Source organism: Procambarus clarkii, chromosome 53 (genome assembly GCF_040958095.1).
Source record: "Procambarus clarkii isolate CNS0578487 chromosome 53, FALCON_Pclarkii_2.0, whole genome shotgun sequence".
In the NCBI taxonomy this organism is placed as follows: Eukaryota; Metazoa; Arthropoda; class Malacostraca; order Decapoda; family Cambaridae; genus Procambarus; species Procambarus clarkii.
In genome coordinates this window covers 24173195-24187686 of record NC_091202.1, presented here as the reverse complement: position 1 = coordinate 24187686, position 14492 = coordinate 24173195, and the positions used below count along the sequence as shown (strand labels likewise).

Below are 14492 nucleotides of genomic sequence, written 5' to 3'. Positions count from 1 at the left end.
GTGGAATAGGAGAACATAGACCCCACACAACCTATATATTATGTGAGAAATCTTTAAAGAATTCTGATAAAGAAAGAGATCTAGGAGTGGTTCTAGATAGAAAACTATCACCTGAGGACCACATAAAGAATATTGTGCAAGGAGCCTATGCAATGCTTTCTAACTTCAGAATTGCATTTAAATACATGGATGGCGATATACTAAAGAAATTGTTCATGACTTTTGTTAGGCCAAAGCTAGAATATGCAGCTGTTGTGTGGTGCCCATATCTTAAGAAGCACATCAACAAACTGGAAAAGGTGCAAAGACATGCTACTAAGTGGCTCCCAGAACTGAAGGGCAAGAGCTACGAGGAGAGGTTAGAAGCATTAAATATGCCAAAACTAGAAGACAGAAGAAAAAGAGGTGATATGATCACTACGTACAAAATAGTAACAGGAATTGATAAAATCGACAGGGAAGACTTCCTGAGACCTGGAACTTCAAGAACAAGAGGTCATAGATTTAAACTAGCTAAACACAGATGCCGAAGAAATATAAGAAAATTCACCTTCGCAAATAGAGTGGTAGACGGTTGGAACAAGTTAAGTGAGAAGGTGGTGGAGGCCAAGACCGTCAGTAGTTTCAAAGCGTTATATGACAAAGAGTGCTGGGAAGACGGGACACCACGAGCGTAGCTCTCATCCTGTAACTACACTTAGGTAATTACTCAGAATTTCGGAAGTGAGTAATAATCAACGAAGTAGTCCATGGTTCCGGCTCCCCATTCCGGGAGCCGGTCGGCCGAGCGGACAGCACGCTGGACTTGTGATCCTGTGGTCCTGGGTTCGATCCCAGGCGCCGGCGAGAAACAATGGGCAGAGTTTCTTTCACCCTATGCCCCTGTTACCTAGCAGTAAAATAGGTACCTGGGTGTTAGTCAGCTGTCACGGGCTGCTTCCTGGGGGTGGAGGCCTGGTCGAGGACCGGGCCGCGGGGACACTAAAAAGCCCCGAAATCATCTCAAGATAACCTCAAGATGGTACACAGCACGACTTCGCTGTGCACCAGGTACAGATAGATTTTCGCTTCCTGTTTCTTCGTTCTGTGTGCTTGTAAATAATGCACTCACATACACCCTTGGCGTTAGTACTTGTAGGTGGAATGTAGCCAAGCTTGTAAAGCTTAAGGTAGTATTGAAAAGATGATAGGAGAAGATCAATTTGTAAGGTAGGTAGTGAGGTAGATCGCTTTGTAAGGTCTGACACTAGAAGAGATTCAGCCAACCTCGAAGAGTGTCAATCTGGAAGAGATTCAGGCATTCTGGAAGAGATTCAGCAATTCTTGAAAATATCTATGGAAAACACCACCATGGAAGCCACTAACACTGTTCATCTATGCTACTTGTATCAGATGCATCATCACTGAACGCAGAAAACGATTCATCTATGTATCATCTACAGTATATAAATTGGAGAATGCATAGGTGGGCAAGTGTGGCACTCAGGGCAACAACTGGATACTCTCACTGAATCGTCCTCATAGGTGCTGTATCACTTGCATCCGACTTTTGTGTTAGGTCCTTATTGTGCCTAGCTTCACCAATATCATGACCCTTATGTTCTTCAAACAATAAAGTCTGAATTTCACCGACAGAGCGCAATCTTTCAACACCGCGTCGAACAGGTGTTTGGGAGCCAGAGGCGCGTGAGCCACCCATGGTTGCTCACTCAGTACTAACCCAGCCAGCAGTCCTAGGGCATTCTGGGAATTTTTTCCAAGATGGCTGCCTCTCATTGGAGATCCTAAGAGTCCATTTCGTGCACAACCTACCACGCACACATTTTGAATGGGTACAAAAAATCAAAGAGAGTTTTCTCAGTTGGCGCAGTTTCCAACCGACCAAGTTTTCTCGGTTGGCGCAGTCCAGTGGTTAACCCCTTAACTGCTCGGCTTCCAAATATGACACCCCCCCAGTGCGCAGGAAATAAATTCTCTGGAAAAAAAATCTTTTGTTTTTCTTAAAGTGTCAAAAACCCTTCCCTCAGTATGGATATGTCAAAAAAACTGGAAATTGTACTTACTTTGGCTGCTATGGGGTCCGTAAGTTGGCACGTGAAGTCATCATTCCCCGTTCGCCCGTGACGTACGCTCCTGGGGCCAGTAGGGCACCTGGGCCAGGGTGCACGAGTTGCCGCAAACATATTTTTGTTCATTTTTTGCACACGGTTCCAAATACATTTTATTTGTTTTTACGTGCTAATCCTATGTATAATGAACACGTACGCTATATTATGGTAGTAAAACATCCGTACTGTCCAAAGACACTGTGTTACATGCATGACACTTGTGCACACATATGTTGCACATATTTACCATGTATCATGCTAATTTATGTATATATGCAATCTATTTACACACTATACACTGTCACACACTATATACATTCACCATCAACACATTCAGAACACCGCGAGTGTGAGCAGCCACACCCAGCCAGTCTCCCTCACTCCAACATCTTACTCGCCAACATTGCTCCTCCCACCATACTGTTATTGTTTTCATTACACTATTTACACATGTTATATATACCTATCTACATGTTTTATTTACCAGAACTATGCAAGTAAGCTGGTATTGTGTCCAAACAGTACAGTGGCCACCATACACTGCATGAGAAATCACACAGCAGACAGCAGATGACGCTACGATTACAACGTCACCTCCCTCACCAAAATAGCTCCTCTCAACATACTCCTGTTGCTGTTACAGTATTACACTATATACACTCACACTGTATATTCCCATGTACATGTGTGTTCCCCATAGCGAACCACTAAGCTAGTATGGTTAGCAAAACAAGAGTGGCTGCCACACACAGTGAGGCTACCTTAATTCTCTCCTTCCTCTCTCCCTCACCAAAATTCCTCCTTCCACAATACTACGCACAATGCTAATTATAACCACAGTCCTGCTATTATCACAATCCTGGTCACTAATTCCTGTAAATGAATAATTGACCACAAGTTTAATTTGAAAAGGAACCTAAGAAGTTGTTTGAAGATTCCTAGATGGACGAAATAATGCTGTGGTGCTGTGGCTAGCGCTGTGAACATTGTGAACAGCATTGAATTACTGATATTTGAACATTGTACCCAGTCATTATCACACTCGGGCTCTTCTATAATGCTATCATGGCTAAATAATACAAGTTATATATATATTTTGACATTATTAGGGGATTAGCGGGTTAGTTTCAATCTCACAATTCAAAACAGTTGTGTGTAGTTCACTTGGAATTCTGTCTTGTATTTTAAAAAGTTCGATTTTTAAATATTTTTGTGTGTTCCCTAACTTTATATTACATGACTTAACTGTAAGAAGGCTATATTTTAATGACCTCTTACACTGGAGCAGAGTGGCCAATCACTTGTGAGCAATTAGAGCAGTGTAAGGGATAACCTTAGCCAGGCAGCTTCTTACCCAAAGGCCCATTACATCTGCAAGTATACACCTCTGTCTGCTTTCTTTGCACATATGTCTTGGGCGAAGATTTGGGTCTGTAGGTTTTTCATTTCTAACCAAATTTTGGTACAGTAGCTCAGTATCTGGATAATGTTTCCAGTCAGCACCAGGCGTGTGTGGCCTTCAGGCTGTTGTCCTAGTGCTTTTTTTTTTTTTGAGGTTACTGGTGTCATCCAGTACCATTCCTCCCATGGTAAGGCTCTATTTTTTAATCCTTGGGGAGTTAACTCGAGGAACCACAGAGTGGGTTTTCCCACTCCAAGATTGGATATAATGAAACCTCTTTCTGGTTGGTCCCCCAGTGGTTCACCATACCCACCTTTCCCCTTTACTTTTGGTATTCAGTTGTTGTGGCATGGGTGGCATGTAAATGGGGGTGGTAGGCAGCGGGTCGAGACCATTGGGTGGCCTGGTGGCCTTGGCCTTTTACTAACGAGTGGTTGCTAGCAACTAACAAGCATGTGCATGTTCATGTCAGGGTTGCCAATTCAGTCTCTGCAGTTACGTATTTTGTTGTGTCCTGCCTTTCTGGTGGTTTTTCCTTCGGAATACCGTGGTAGTCTAGTACCCCCTAGATTCCCCTTTTACCATTGACGGGGCCAGATTCTGGTACTGGCTTCTGGTAGGCACTTGTGAATCTTAGAGCTTGGTGTGATAACCTAGATTTGGAACATACCTGGTTTGTAGTTTGGAAAGCCCCAAGAGACCCACCAGAAAGAGGTATTTCATTACATTCAATTCTCTATTTTTTTACATTTAAATTAATATCCATAAAACTCACCTTAATTTTGTAATTCATTCCAAATGCACACTTGAGGTCATCAGAGGAGAGAATGGTAAAAGGTACCCCATCAAATTTGATTCGCTGATGGTTCCACATTATACGGCTAGCCTGTGACCTTGCAAGATGGCGCTGCTGTAAACTACTTGGATGACTGAAAAGAAGGAGATAAAGAGCATATTCAAGATAACTTCTAGTTTGTCATATGCACATTTAAATTTAATCTCAAGAAATAAAATTTTTGTATACACCATATATAAGCACATTTGTCTTATACTCTATATGACAAATGAAAAATGACAGATGAAAAAGTCTTACATCTTCAGTACTACATACTGTACAGTCAAATCACATTAAAATAGTTTGAGCAAGTCTATCAGGATTACAAATTGTCAGGAATTCAGTGCCAAAACATACTTAAATATTCAACAGAATATTTAAAAAAAAACAGCAATGAATGTAATGAAATGCCAATTTCTGGGTGAGCTCCGGTGACTCCCTGAAGCTACTATCACTGATAGTGTACCATCCACTAGGTCACATGAGCTGCAGAGTTCTATTGGCCTACTTGGGACCAGTGCCAGGACTTGCCCCCCCCCCCACCTCACAGGTGCAGGAGCAGTGGCATTTATTTATTTATTTATGCCACCAACAGGGAAGCAACCAGAAAATCAGCGAAACAAAACAAACCACTGCTGCCTTCAACAGAGAACGAAGCCTTGAGAACCACTGAAAGAACTCTCACAACTAGGTAAATAAATGATCAAAATCTCTTGAAACTAGTGCAAGCTCGTTCGCCCCACCTCCCCCACTCATTTGGTGGAGTGGGGAGGCAACTCTTGGTCAGCCGGTGTCTCCACCCTCAATTCTATGGTAGATGTAACCAACCCCATAACAAATTTGAGGGAGGGAGGGAGGGTGTCAGGGAGCCACGGGGGATCACCCAACAATTTGTGTTTCATTCAAGTAAGTTTATTGAAACAATAAGGTACATCTCAAAAGGATATAGTTGCTTAGGCTATTGTTACCCTCCAATGTGCATTTCATTACATTTAATGCTGGTTTTCTGGTGAAAGCCCCTTGTGGCTCCCTGAAATTAACTTCCCATGGAGAAGGAAAACAAACAAGCACCTACTAGTGAGGGAGAGAGCACAACAGGAATCAAAACAAATAGGAGACACCTGGTAGAGAGATATGACCCAAAGTTGCAAAAGAGCACTGAGGCTATTGAACGTTAACATGATCCTGGACCGCCAGAACTCTGTCCGATCTCCGCACATGAATAGCAGCCCCTGATATGTTCGTGAACACTGCTGAGGGAGTGGCAGACTTCCAAACATTATGAGCATGAAGGAAGACCCCAGGCTGGTGAGACATAACAACACTATGGACGACCTGAGAGAGGCGAGCCTTGGAACAGGAGGGGCCAAGGCAAAACTATCAATCCACTAGGTATCTACCGAGGCAGAATCAGTGGCGCGAATGTAACAGGAGAGCCACCACTGGACACAGCACATCATGCACCTCCGGTGAAATCAATCAAGCATCAATGACCAAAGGACCCCTCCAGATGCCAACCAACAAGGTCTCCACCAGAAAACAAGGAGCCAGCTGCAAACAAACCACCCACCAGGATGAAATGAATAATATCCCTGTCTGTGGGAAAAAACTTCCATATCACCTATAAATTGTTAATGCAACAGATAGAAATAAATTGCTGCTGGTTGTGTTAATTCCATTACAGTATAAATAAACACATTAGTAAGTCATAAAAGAGACGGAAAATGACGACTTTACTTAAGAAACCGGGGTAATTCGTGTCATCATCAACACGTCACAAAATCTATTTAGCTAATATTACATTAAATCATCAGTCTCAGGACTGAAACCAAAATAAAAATATATCTACTAAATTAATTGTATGGTCAATAAAAATTTGACATCAAATACAGTCCTCCTTTCTGAATCTCAATGAAAACGAGTTGAGTATGAGGCCAAAGCAAGGGGGGGAAGGAGGAGGAGGTGGAGAGCCATCATTGCTGTTGTTGGTGAAACTTGAGCCGCAACAGAGCGTGCCTCCCACAACACACAAAATTACTCCAACATGTCCCAGAAAGCAGCATGACTTATATTAGTCACTATTTGTTGCCAAGACTTGACAGAACTAAGGAAAGTGCAGAGTTTGGCTTTTCTAATACTGTAGTACATAATTTTTGTACATAATTAGACCTTGCAAAATGAAGCTTGACATAATATTATGTAATCACTATAGCATAACTATAGACATAATTTCATTACAGTGTGTGATAAACTGAATTATGAACCCCACTCCCCCCAAAAAAAGCGTTGAATGTAATGAAACGCTATTTTCTGGGTGAGACCTGGAGGCTCACCAGAGCTATCCAGGCTGATATCATTAGACTTTGGCATCAGTCAGTGTGGATGGAGTTCTAGGCCTACCGGGGACCACGAGCCAGAACCTGGCCCTCCCTCGGATAGACACGAGGAGCAATGGTCTATAGACATGCGCATGTGATTTTTAGCATTCTATGTCTGCCATCGACTGGGCCAGGCACCCAGAAAGGTAAGCGCCTCAAAAAAAACCTATTCTGGTTAAAACTACGAAAATAGACAAACGAGTGGACTTTTCTTCGTTTTAACCAGAATAGGGGTTTATTTTGAGGTGCTTACCTTTCTTGGTGCCTGGCCCAGTCAATGGCAGACATAGAATGCTCCAAATCACATGTACATTTCTATACCTGCTTGATGGGGTTCTGGGAGTTCTTCTACTCCCCAAGCCCGGCCCGAGGCCAGGCTTGACTTGAGAGTGTTTGGTCCATCAGGCTGTTGCTTGGAGCGGCCCGCAGGCCCACATACCCACCACAACCCAGCTGGTCTGGCACTCCTTGGAGAAAACTATCTAGTTTTCTCTTGAAGATGTCCATGGTTGTTCCAGCAATATTTCTTATGCTCACCAGGAGGATGTTGAGCAACCGCAGACCTCTGATGTTTATATAGTCTTCTCTGATTATGCCTATGGCACCCCGGCTCTTCACTGGTTCTATTCTGCCTTTTCTTCCATATCGTTTAGTATGTTGTTATTTTACTGTGTAGATTTAGGACCTGGCCCTCTAGTATTTTCCATGCACCTGTATGTATTATTTGATATCTCGTGTCGTCTTTCTACCGAGTACATTTGGAAGGCTTTGAGATGATCCAAATACTGTAGTTTAGGATCCAGGTCTTTGGTCCCCGGTCCTCAGGTCCCCAAGTCCCTGGCCCTACCCAACTGCTTCGAAAACCCAGAATGAAGGCTCTAAACACAAAGGAGGGCCATAATGAGTTGACAAGCCATAGCCACCAACAACAGGAACTGGGCTACAACTTCTTCAGGAAAGACGAGAGGGAAACAAAAGGAGAGGCAGACAAGAGAGCAAGACCCATGCCAAATCAAGAACATTGAAAAGGTTTGACAAGATACCTTTTTATATAATCACAGAGAACACTACGAGAGTGTCCTTCAAGAGTTTGATGAAGTATTTCACTGGAAGATGCCACACCCACCACCCACTTATTATCTAACACTTGCACAGAAGTAAGGTGCTGAGCCCACACTGGAAGATCCTGGGCCACTTGCTCATTTGCTATGGTCTCCTGACAAATAATAAAAAATGGTTAACACAAGATTGGAATATTAAAATACATTCAACATTAAATTTTTAAAGCACAAAATATTTTTCTTTAATCTAAAATTTCAAAAATTAAAATGTAACATTCAAAACTCAGACTAATAACCATTTTTATGATAATTTAGTTAAAGGCAGAGTATGATAAGATTTTAACATTACATTAGAAAGTTACAATGAATTTTATAACAAAATGAGATGTAACATGAATAATGGCGGCCCATGGCAGGCATCACCATATATGCAAGATGACAGAAGAGAAATCATGAGCACAAATTACAATTCTACAAATGTGAAAAGCTATAAGAATTTGTTATTACAGTATTTAACAAGAAATTATAGCATAATACAAGATCAGCCATTTCCAATTTACCTTTTTCTTCATAATTTATACTTTATAAAAAATCAGATACTGTACTATGTTTTCCCACTGTTCTATTTATACTGTATTACTGACTAATTCATCCTTACTCACTTAGCAGTAGTTGGGCAAGGGGCTAAAACCACACCAAACTACATCAAACCAAAAATTCTTATTTTATACTTCAATCATTATATTATCTTTTTAAAACTTGCCTGAAATGCTTTGTGTAACAGAAGCTTTGCAAAAAAAAAAACCAGCGTTGAATGTAATGAAACGCCATTTTCTGGGTGAGACCCGGAGGCTCCCCGGAGCTTTACCGGCTGATATGCTAATGTCAGACTTTGGCATCAGTCATGTGTATGGAGTTCTAGGGCCTACCGGGGACCACGAGCCAGAACCTGGCCCCCTCAGAGAGGCAAGGGGAGCAATGGCCTATAGAAACCCCCGTGTGGTTGGAAGCATTCTATGTCTGCCATCGACCGGGTCAAGCATCCAGAAAGGTAAGCATTCCAAAACAAACCCCTATTCTGGTGAAAATTGCTACCTAAGCCGAACTAGTGAATAGAACTCTTCAACAGAAAACACGGAAACTAGTATGACGTCATACGTCACCGCGCCGCTGTCTGCGCAGCTCCACCCTCCCCGGGAGGGGGAAGGGGGAGCCCCAGACCTCCCACGCCGGCTATCCACCCATCAGTTCTGAGGCTGGATGTCAAAACACGCGAAAAACGCCGACCGGAGGGAGGGAGGGTTGCCGGGGAGCCTCCGGGTCTCACCCAGAAAATGGCGTTTCATTACATTCAACGCTGGTTTTCTGGGGGGAGCCCCGTCGGCTCCCCGGAGCTAACTACCCACAGAGGAAGGTCAAAGGGACAAAACCGGGAGGCGGACACCACGCACCCCCCAAGGAGGCGAGACAACCGGCAGCAAACGCCAACCCAAGGCGCCACAGCCCCGAAAATCCCGGGAACAACACGAGAACCACGAGCAGCAAGGCCCCTGCACGAACACCAAAAATCCATGCCCGAAAGACTGCAAGGCCACGTCGCCCAGACGGCAGCGAGAGCAGCGAAGCCACGAAACGCCACAGGCATGAGGGAAGAACACAGGCAGCTTAGCCGCAAGAACACGGCTGACCACCCGGGACACCATCACCCGCGAACCGGGAAGAACAGAACCGGATCAACGCAAAACGCGCTCCGGACCCAAACGCCGTGGCACGCAAACAACAGCAGAGGGCCGCCACTGAACACAAAAACGACACACCCCCGGCCCGACCAACAAAGCACCAACAAACCCTGGACCCCTCCAGAATGCAGCAGCCCCACCCCGCGCCAGAAAAGATGGAGACTGCTGCCATCAAACAACCAAAACGCTAAAACCGAAGGAGCAAGAAAACACAGCGAACCGACCCCCAGAGGCAAAGGCCCAAAGGAAAGAGCCGACGAAAAAACACACCGGAACCGAAGGGGCACTACCAACCGAGGAGAAGACAGAGCACGCTGACCAGAGACCAGGATGGTGCAAGCGGCGCACGAACAGGCCGGAGGTGAAATGACGCACAAGACAGCTGACTAACGGTGCAGAAGCAACACCAAGACCGAAAGCAAGCTGAAGCGGCTCCGCCTGCGCCGCACGAAAAGAGGCGACAGTATGTGGCAAGACGACGGCCCCCAACCCCCACTAGAAAACCAAGCCGAGAGTAAACCAAGCCAACAAGAAGGACCCACCGAAGAAGGGACAGGAAAAGGAAGGACCGCCAAAATACCCCATACTGCCGCCAAGAAAGCACGCAGGTGGGACACCTACCACGAAGCCACCCGACCACCAACCGGAGGCGAGACCACGAGGCAGAACATAAGCAGCCCCGACAAGGCCCCCCCGAGCCCAGGAAAAAGGCGGAGCCGCGAGAAGATCTCGGGCGCGACCACCGAAACCCAGGCGGCACAAGGAGATGGAACGTCTGCCGAACAGAAAAACTCCGAAGCATGCAAGCCCGCCAGGAGTTCAGAAACGACGGGTCCGACGCGAGACATCGCAAGAACCCCCCCCAAAAAAATAAAACAACAACCGGCAGGGCAAGCTAGGAAAACCAAAGAAGGCGGAAGGGTCGCCGCCAGAACAGGACCCGAACCAAGGGGCACGAACAACTGCAACAGACCGAGACAAAGAAGCACATCACAGGACACAGGCTGACCAACGCCTAAGAACACACGCAGAACATTCCTGCTGCAGAAGAGGCAGGAAGAAAGAGCAGAAGCACAAAAAAAAAAACCAGGAGAACAACCAGGGGTGGACAATCAGGCAGGGACAAAAACCCCACGCAATCCCCAGGCACAAAACGGCAGCAAAGCGCCACTCCACAACCGGACACAGGAACAAGGACACGCCACCGTGAAACACGGTACCAATGCTCACGTGCAGCAGCAGCAGCAACAGGCACCACTGCAACATGCAACATGTAAATAGCAACTCCCCTCTGCAAAGGCAGAGAACGGAGCAGGCAGACCCCAGACAGGGCCAACGGAGACACGACAAAACCCTGCAGGCCCAGAAACCTGCACCAGGCGACCGACGGCGGAGAAACCCCGCTCGATACCTGCTGGATGAGGTACTGGGAGCTCTTTTACACCTCAAGCCCGGCCCAAGGTCAGGCCAGACCGGCCAGAGGATGGCCCACCAGGCAGCTGCTAGGAGCAGTCCACCGGCCCACATACCCCCACAACCAGGACGGGCCGGAACTGCCATACGAAAACAGGCCAGTGCGCCCTGGAAGTCCACGGACGAACCAGCAAGAAGGCTTATGCTCGCAAGTAGGTCGTGTAACAAGCACAGACCACTGATGGTAATACAGTGTTCCCCAAAAGTGCCAATAGCACCACTGCACTCCACTGGTACTATCCCGCAAGTTCTACCAGATAGGCGGGACCCAAGAGCCAGAGCTCAAATCCTGCAAGCACAGCCAGGAGCCTCACCAGGTGAGTACAGAACCAACCCTACAACCCCCACACCTCACAACATTAAAAAAGGAGGGTCCCCCGAACGACTCCAGCATGGGTTGGACATGCACATGAGGGGGACAGGAAGGGGTGATAAAAGGGACAGTCACTGGTGTGCGAACGGTCTCAGTCGTACAAAATTATTCCTAAATAAAGACAGGCATATGAACACCGCCGCATCCAGCGCCCGGCCAAAAGACGCCAGACCGCAGAAACTCACCTGGCGAATGGTGGCTCGAACTTGACACGACTCAACCGTGCCCAGAAGAACTTGGGAGCACCGCCAGGTGAAGACGCCAGAGCCGGACCCGCAGGAGAACAGGGAGAGGCGAAGGAGGCGGTCCACACCCATGACACAGAAAACCGCGGTGTCCTCCCCACAACTGGGAACCAGGACACCCCTGGCGCAAAGGGGCACATACCGCAGCCAGGGAGAAGAACGAGAGGCGAAGCACTGTAGCAAAAAAGGGCGCAAAACCCCAGCACTGAACCATCGCCCAGACCAAAACAAACTCCACGGCGCATGCGCATAACACGCTGGCCGAACCGCACACCCTCCCTGCGGGAAGGCGCCAGCCAGGACTATTGCACGAGAAAAGAGCCAAAAGAGGAAGCAGGAACAATAAAACCGGCCAAAGAAGCAAAGAGCCCAAAAAAGGGAACCCAAACGGGCGACAAGTAGCCCAAACGGGCGACAAGTAGCCCAAACGGCCGACAAGTAGCCCAACCGGGCGACAAGTAGCCCAACCGGGCGACAAGTAGCCCAACAGGGCGACAAGTAGCCCAACAGGGCGACAAGTACTAGGAGCCGACAGACGTTCCAATAATGCGGGAAGTAGCGAAAAACCTTCCCGTACCCTCGAGAACACAGAAGCCAACACTAGTCCCGAAGGCACACGAAGGCGCAGGCGCACCCGAGATCAAAAGTCACGCAGAACCCCATCGAACGGGGAAACATGACAAAAACACCGTCCCAAAAAGCGGGGGAGGAAACAACCACCCACAGGACGGAACCAACCGACTCAAAGGCCAAGGAACCGAGCCCGGGGAGGGGCCGACGTCCAACAGCACGTACGGCGAGTGGGGAGGAAAGACCCCACTCCGCGTAACCACAAGCCCCGCCGAGAGGGGGATAAAACCCCCCACGGGGTCTAACGGGGCCAAGGCCCCCCCAAGTCAGCCCCTTCCCAGCCCCGGGAACCTACACGACAGGCCCCGGGGCCGAGCCGTTCCCCCAAAGCCCCGGCCGTACCAGAAAACCGGGGCAGCCGTGAAAACACTAAGGAAGGGAGCCCACTGGCAGACTCATACAACACGGCTGGAGGAACAGGCCCAAATGCCCCCGTCACTACCCCGGAAGGGGAATTCCCCGAGACTGCCCGAGTCTCAACACCACCAAACACCCCGCCCTGAACCTACAGACGGTAAGGAACCGGATACAGGCAGGAAGGGTGAACCAGGGGAAAGACAAGGGGGCGTGGATGGAACCGAAGCAACCAACACCCCCAAGTCCCAAAACGAAATACAACGGGGCAGCCCCGGGGCTCCCGGGGAGGAAAACCACGAGAACGTTGCCACCACCAAGGCTCAAGTGCAACGCCCCTGCTGCCCGCACCCGCTTTGTTAGCACAACTGGGTAACCGAGCCACAACGAGCAACCAAACTCGCAGGACACCGGGTCGAAGGTGTCACCGACCCCACAGGCAGCAGACGGAGGCAAAACAGAGAGTCACCCAGAGACAAAAGGTGAGAGCAACCCTCAAACTCGCTGGAAGCGAGGGGGGGGCTCTGGGGTCACATCCATCGGACCCGCGCGCCCCCAGGGGTTTCCCAGGGTCCCGAGCGTTTACTTTAAGAGGACTCGCGCTCAGGTAATCCCAGGCAGGGTACTGCTAACCGGCACCCAAGCTACCAAACAACTTTCTAAGAGCTGAACCCCCGGGACGTGTACACTCACGGGGACCTAGCAGGGGGTACCACCAGAAATACTCAGAACACAAGGGACACAAGGGGCAAGAACGAAGGCAGACCCCCCCACCAGGTATATAAACAAAAGAAAAAGAAAACCCCGCAAGAGGACAGCGTACCCAAGCGGAACAGAGCCGGCCGCTATGATTGGTAAAGACAAGCTGCACAGTACCCCGCGCCCCACCAGTGCAAACACTGCCCCTTACTCTAAGGCGAACAAGGGAGACAGAACACCCGAGCACACAAAGAGCGGCCGAAAACCAAGCGGTAAACGGCCAAGCAGGGGCAGGACCCAAGGAACTTGTGGAAGGTGGCCCCAAGCCCCAAGGGCAGTACTTACAGGGCACCTAGGGAAGGGAACCCTAGGCGCATGCAGCCCGAGTACTGAAGAATCACACCCGGCTCACGCACCACCTAGAAAACAGACACCACACTCTAGGTACAGTGCTGAAACAACCACTGGAGCCGGAGCACATAACCATTGCCTATAGCATCAGCCGAAGAACTGATGGGTGGATAGCCGGCGTGGGAGGTCTGGGGCTCCCCCTTCCCCCTCCCGGGGAGGGGGGAGCTGCGCAGACAGCGGCGCGGTGACGTATGACGTCATACTAGTTTCCGTGTTTTCTGTTGAAGAGTTCTATTCACTAGTTCGGCTTAGGTAGCAATTTTCACCAGAATAGGGGTTTGTTTTGGAATGCTTACCTTTCTGGATGCTTGACCCGGTCGATGGCAGACATAGAATGCTTCCAACCACACGGGGGTTTCTATAGGCCATTGCTCCCCTTGCCTCTCTGAGGGGGCCAGGTTCTGGCTCGTGGTCCCCGGTAGGCCCTAGAACTCCATACACATGACTGATGCCAAAGTCTGACATTAGCATATCAGCCGGTAAAGCTCCGGGGAGCCGACGGGGCTCCCCCCAGAAAAAAACACTGAATGCAATGAAATGCCAATTTCTGCATGAGCCCAAGAGGCTCCCTGAAGCTATTACACTGATTCAGTGCCATACTACTAGGTGCCATCAGTTGCAGAGTTCTTATTTGCCCACTGAGGACCATGAATCAGAACCTGGCCCCCTTCAGAGAGGTACAGAGAGTAGTGGCACTATGAAAACCCTCAAATTTTAAAAAATTCACCTCTCCCACCACCAAAGAAAGCACCCAGAAAGTAAGCAAAACAAAACAGACCACTGC

At 48.2% G+C, this 14492-nt stretch overlaps 1 protein-coding gene across 1 annotated transcript in view; it reads right to left on the bottom strand.

The window, feature by feature from the left end:
• The window catches only part of LOC123767055 (uncharacterized), a 66831-nt gene that overhangs the window by 34663 nt on the left and 17676 nt on the right, over positions 1 to 14492 (bottom strand). Inside the window, 2 exon segments of the mRNA XM_045756521.2 lie at positions 4286 to 4439; positions 7767 to 7939. Of these exon segments, the coding sequence (XP_045612477.2) occupies positions 4286 to 4439; positions 7767 to 7939 (327 nt within the window).